General features: G+C 40.1%; 1 protein-coding gene across 1 annotated transcript; it reads right to left on the bottom strand.

The window, feature by feature from the left end:
- Nucleotides 1-490: 490 nt before the first annotated feature.
- LOC134632447 (F-box/LRR-repeat protein 14-like) lies at nucleotides 491-3,470 on the bottom strand. Its single transcript, XM_063481173.1, has one exon. The coding sequence runs from the start codon at nucleotides 2,946-2,948 to the stop codon at nucleotides 1,737-1,739; it is 1,212 nt and encodes a 403-aa protein (XP_063337243.1). The 5' UTR covers nucleotides 2,949-3,470; the 3' UTR covers nucleotides 491-1,736.
- Nucleotides 3,471-6,712: the final 3,242 nt, after the last annotated feature.

Genomic DNA, 6,712 nt, shown 5'->3' with positions numbered 1-6,712 from the left:
TTTTGTTTTTTGGACCTTTCTGATTTTGTGGGGAGAATACCAGTATATCAGCAGTTCCTGAAAGCCACCCGTCTGGCACTAACAACCATTCAAAGACACTTAAATCCCCCTTCTTCTGATACTCAGGCTGAACTTCAGCAGGTCATCTTGACCATGTCTGAAGGCTATGGTAGGTTTACTTCAGCTTTGGTCCACAATAAAGTTAGGTTGCTTCAAAAAGGAATAAAATAAATATATTTTGTTGAAAGTACATCAAATGCATGTTCTGTGGTTCAGATTTTGACCATAGCAGTTAGCATAATACAAATGCTGCATAGTCAAATTTGTTAACTTACTCCAGATATAACTCAGCATTATACTATAGAAATATACCAAAAACTGATCAAACATGCTGTACAAACCACAGAAATAAAAGCTTATAATCATACACCTAATCAAAGCTGGTACAGCTGTAACAAATAAGAGACAAGAATCAAACATATTTGTCCTCTTTATTCATAAATATCACTCCTGTATGAATATAAAACAATCTTAAATTACGGCTTTTTTAAAAGAAATACTCTGGTGTTATCATTGGAAGCGCCAGTTGAAAGTATTGCATATAGTCTTGGTAGCTGCTAATGACTACACCTCACTGTATATGATGACAAACCTTAGACGTGATACATAACTTACTTCCTCAGTAATATGAAAGAGAGGCCACTAAACATAGGTAAACAAAGACAGGAGTGATTCACCCACTTCAATTTGAAGTACAAATTTTAGTCATTCAATTACAAAAAAAATGTTACAGGTAAATAAAAAAAAACAAGGAAAAAAAACAAACAAAATCTATTAAAAAACTTCAAGCACTCGAGCACTTCTGTTTAAAGTTAAATGCCTAGCTGTTACTCAGAAAACCAAAAAAAAAAAGGATGAAAAAGAGAAATCAAAATCTCCATTGGTATGCGAGTCACAAAAATATAAACTCTAATCTAGTATTTAGCAACAGTAGGCACTCCTGTGTTCAATGAATGAGGTAGCTAGACAGTAGGAACTGTACACAGGCTGAGATTTAAAGTGCCCCTATTATGCTTTGGGTGGTTTCCCTCATCCTTTTTTTGTGTCGTCTATACCAAATACAGTTTCTCTTTTCCCACAGAAAACATTGCTGCTGGACCGAAATACCTCATTCTGGATTTTGTTGCCTCTGAAATTTACATCACATTTTAAAAATACTCATATCCTTACTCTGTGCACATATACACCATATTTTAATACAAATTCACAACCAAGCTTCTTTTGTTTCCAAATTTTTCTGGTTTTGATGTTAGCCAGCAGACTGAGCATAAAATAGTGGAGACTATTTAGACCAATCTAAAGCGGCTGTCACTCTAACAAAACAATCACTTAGAAAGTAGAAAAGCATGTGTTTCTACTGTGGCTAAAGCCTTTTGTTATCAGGCAACAGATTGTGGAGGGCTAGGTCAATGCAACCTGAGCAGCAATGACAGCATGAAATAAATTCTGGTAGATCCCTAAAATAAAAAATTCAGACCCTCTAAATGAGCATTATTGGGGCACTTTAAGGAAGGAGAGGACAAGACTGAAATAAAGTCAGAGTATTGCAGCAGAGGTGAACAATATTCCAGTGATGAATGCCGAGTCAGGCTCCTCGTTTTTAGTCGCAGCATAGAAGGTAAATTTAAGAATGGAAGCAGAGTCTCCTCTGAAATGTGGACTGAACAGGAGAGCTTTCACCTCACCCTCTCGCTCTCGGTCATCTGCCACAGTCCCAGGTTTAACACTTTAAGGCACGGGAGCTGTGTTATCCTCTCCAAGCCCCTCTTGGTGATCTTAGTACAACCATACAGATCGATCCCTGTCAGCTGGGTCAAGTGGTCAGCTATCAACTCCAAGCCTTTGTCTGTGATTCGCACACACTGTCCAATGTTTAGAGTCTTGAGTTCGTGCATCTGGCGTACCATCCTGTTAATGCCATCGTCACTGATGTGACAAGAGCACAGAGACAGAGACTTCAGTTGATATAGCCCCTGGGCAATGTAAGCCAGGCTCTGGTCACCAATCTTATCACAGAAAGAGACGTCAAGCCCGGTGAGCCGGAGGGAGCCCATGGCCAGATGCATTATCCCGGTGTCACTGATGTTATCACACGACCGCAGGTTCAGGCTGCACAGGTGGGTCATGTGTGACAGGTGGATCATCCCCGCATCAGATATCCCCCCACAGAAGCTGAGGTTGAGCACTTTGAGCTTGTTTAGGCCCTTTGAGATATGTTTGAGGGAGAGGTCGGTGAGCTTCTGGCAGTCCTGCAAAGTTAACTTCTCCAGGGTCAGGCAACCCTCCGCTGCACTGCGGGTCATACCAGACAGGTGGCCGATGCCCACGTCAGACACATGCCTGCAGCTGCGCAGGTTAAGGCTCTTGAGTCTGTGCAAGCCCCAGGCAATGAGCAGCAGGCCCGTGTTGGTGATATTGCTGCATCCCCCGAGTTCAAGCACCTCCAGGTTTTTGAGGTACTGAGCGATCCTTCCCAGGCTGGAGTCAGTGATCTGTTTACAAAGGCTGAGGTTCAGCACTCGCAGGGATGAGATGTCCTGCACAAAGGCATGTCCGAGACCGTTGTCTGTGAGGTTGAAACACCCACACAGGTTAAGGCTTTCGATGTGCGGCATCCCCTGAATCACGTAACTCAGACTTCGCCTCAGGCTGAGAATCTGAACCTTCTTGATGCCCCGAGTCTGCAGGCTGGGGAACAGAGATGGGTTGGCTCGCCGCAGATGGAGCTTGGCTTCCACCCCCCTCCACACCGACTTGTGGTAGGACGCGTCTCTCCAGGCCGTGCACACTTGGGCTACTCTCCCTTTGTCCTTAACGTCCAGGTAACTGAAAATAATGGCCAAAATTTCCGGGAAAAGGCACGAGATATGCGTCTCCATTTCAAACATGTCTGCAGGCGGACTCCTTTTGGCAGCACAGGCTGCTTGTGAGCGACAATACTCCCCCGAAACTCTGCTGCCGAAGTTGCTGTCTGGCCCGGCAAACGTTAGCTAACGTCAGCTAGCATACAGACGAGCTACCGGACAGCTTCAAGTGTAAAATGACAAAAAGAAACATGCTCTATTAGAGTCAATAAAAAACAAGAGCACGCAAAATGACCACTAGCTGCACGGTACTGCTGACAAGGTGGAGGCAGAGGCAGGAGACTCAGAGATGGAGACGTAGTAGTTACCTAGCAAAGCTAGGCTAACAGCAGAGGCGCAGCGTCAGCTAGCTGTCCAAACTTGAGAGCTTCAAAGTCGGACAACCCGCTCGTCCAAGACGCCCGGAACAGCTTATTCTTTACTCCAGCTCATGGCGACGCTTTTCTTAAACTCTCTTGTGTAGGAACTTTTATCTCTCGCGCTGTTTTCTCGTACAACGACAGCTGCCCGGCTCCTTTATCTTCTTTGGCATTTCCATCCCGGATCTCCCCCATGAATAAACCAACTGTTAGCGCACGGCGACTAGCGACTCCTACTGGATCCATGACACACTTTTTTTTTCTTTTTAAAATAAGATTGTATGGTTTAAAAAACAAACAAACAAAAAACCCCAACAAACTCAATAGTGCTTTGCGATACTACAAATTTATGTAGATCCGATACCAAGTAACCACAGGGCCAGTATTGCCGATACCAATACCGATACTTTTAACTTACAAAAGCAGCTTATGTAGGGGAGAGCAGTGTGTCATGATCTACGTGATTAATCATAATCGATTTGCAAGTTCTGGTCACCACTAAAGAATTTGTTACTTCCCAAAAATGCTAAGTTAACACAACAAAACATTCCTTTCAGTTTTTCATGTATTTTGAAATACATGGACTGTAAATGTGCCTGTCTCTAAAAGGACCAGGTCACCTTCTGTTGTTTTAATGTGCTATGGGCTACAAATAAAATAGATAGTCAGTCAGCAAAAAAAGGGTTCAGAAATTTTCACAAACTATGTTTGAGGTAAATTCTTCCATTTCCAATTCAGTAATTAATTTATCACAATGAAGTGATAAAAACCACTGAAAACACATCAAATGTTTAAACTGAGAAAGTGCAACATTTAAAGAAAAAATAAGGTTATTTTGAAATTGATGGCAGCAACATGTCTCAAAACAGTTGGGATAAGGCCATGTTTACTACTGTGTAGCACCCCCTCTTCTTTTAACAACAGTCCATGAACATCTGGAAACTGACAAGACCATTTGCTGGGCTTTGGGGAAAGGAATGTTGTCCTGTTTTTGTCTGATACTGGATTCTAGCTGCTCAACAGTTCCGGGTCTTTATTTGTTGTAGTTTTAGTTTCATAATGTAGGAAATATTTTCAAATGGTGAAAGGTTTGAGCTGCAGGCAGATCAGATCAGCACCAATGTTCCCTCTAATTTTTCATGTGTCTGAGCGAACACACAAACTCCATGAGCGGTCCCTTGGACCACTGTGAGCAACAGCAGACGTATGCACTGTGGTCACGCCAGCATCAAATCCATCCAAGTTACATGGTTTATTAAAATAATGAAATTACAGCATTTACATTTATGTTAGACTACTTTTAAATAACTGCTTCAGCCCACTTACAATGAAAATTAAAAAAAAATCTTGTTCATGACCTGTGTAGTATGTTAACACTATTGGAAGTAAAAATAACTTGAACTCCAATTTTGAAAACACAACTTTCTTTTCTTTTTTTTCTTTTTTTTTAAATAAAGCTCTGACTTGTATTATGAGTCTGAGTCTGTGGTCTTGGAGAGAGTCCTGTAACTCTCTGTCTGCAAAATACAGTATATAATGACCAATGTTGGGAAATTAATTATATAGTTACTTCTTCAAAAAAGTAACTGAGTTATGCAAACAACAAAGTTTTTTGCAGCTGTTTACCTAAAAATGCAGCCAAAGTGTTTTTTAAATAAACATTTCAAACTATTTACAGAACAATCAGCTGTTCTGCATCAAATTTAATGCCACACAAATTATTTGTGCCACTCCAAAAATAATTTCTGTCCACTATGAGATAAAGGAGAACAACAGCCTGATACCTGCAGGCCTGACAACAGGAGATGCAGTAGCGGTTTTTGATACGGGCGACACGGGCGGTGTGAGCAACGCAGATTTTCTGTGCGCAGAGACCGTGCCAGCAGTGCGCAATTGCGCGCAGCTTAGAGGGAATCTTTTATTCTGAAATTGTTCCAGAATTTGAGTTACCTTTTTGCAGGTTGTTTAACCTCTACCCATCCTGACTTCTGAGAACCTCTGGCTAATATACTCGTTTTATACCCAGTCATGCCAATTAACCTAATTAACTACAACATGTTACTCCAGTTGTTTGTTTGGTTTTTTTTTAATGTTTTTTGTTTTTCTGTTAGTACCACTTTCTTTTGAAAGGATTTACTGTCATCATATTTTTCCTCATAAATTAAAATATCTCAGTTTAAACACTGGATGTTGAGTTTTCAGATTTGCAGATCACTGCATTCTGTTTTTATTCACATTTTGAACAAAATGCAAACTTTTTTGGAATTTGGGTTGTACAATAAGGTAAAGTTAAATTACCTTATTGTTAAATAAAACACACTTAAATTGCCTTTCTACAGTTATAACTGTTAAAACTGGTATTTGTGATTCATCTACAGATCGGCTCATTTCCTATAAGGTTTCCAAGTGAGGCCTTTTAAAGACGGATATCTTCTGGTCTCAATACGTGAGGTGGAGAGGACAACGGATAAAAACGCTCTTCCATCTTAATCATAATTTAACCACTTAATCTTACAGCAAGCCTTTGTACATGTACAAACAAGACTTTATACACCTCTGCAGAGTTTATCATACACGTGTAAATAAATAAAGACAAATCTAGACAAAACAGGGCTTTGTGTCTGAAGTTCTGTCATGCATGTAATGAACACATGCACACAGACATGTGCAAAGTATACATGTGTATGCTTTGTGAGTTGTATTTGAAGCGCTACCAAAACAACAGTGTAGGACTGTTAGTTACAAATGCAATAAGTAGTTGGGGTTTTTTACATGTATAATTAATGATGCTGACTCTGATGGCTCAATATTTGAATGGCAAGTTTACTGGCCAGACAAGCTGACTCATAACTTTTATACACAGAAGAATAAGCATAAACATACAGCTAAACAAAGATAGCAGGGCAAAGCCAAACATGAATAAACATATCTATACGGCTTCCGTGTACAGAGAAAGTTGATGCACAAATATAAATTTAACCTAGATACACAAACATTCTTGTTCTTTGGCAGCGACATTAAACATCACACAGGAGCAAAGCACTAAAGAGCAACAGCAATAACCTCAGCACAGTGGCCAATATGAATTCCTAATTATCTTAGTTCATTATTTAAGCATCCTTAATCAGTTTAGAAAACAAAAAAGCTCTTCTGCAATACATTATCGACACATTCTACATCCACGTAGAAGACAAATGGAAAGCTGTAAGTTCTGGTAGCCTATCACCATCACACAAAGACAACAGAAAGATGTAACCTGCTCCCATCTGTGACTCATCAAGGGATGTTCCAAGCTGCTGCTCAGTGAAAGTATATATATTTATATATATGTATATTTTATGACAACTTAGACTGAAACGAGTCAGTTTAAATGTGTGTGTATCCAAATGCTTTGTGTTTTACCTCAAGTAATTATAGTATTATTATTTT

The sequence above is a fragment of the Pelmatolapia mariae genome, linkage group LG7 (genome assembly GCF_036321145.2).
Source record: "Pelmatolapia mariae isolate MD_Pm_ZW linkage group LG7, Pm_UMD_F_2, whole genome shotgun sequence".
In the NCBI taxonomy this organism is placed as follows: Eukaryota; Metazoa; Chordata; class Actinopteri; order Cichliformes; family Cichlidae; genus Pelmatolapia; species Pelmatolapia mariae.
This window is presented reverse-complemented; position numbering and strand designations above follow the sequence as displayed.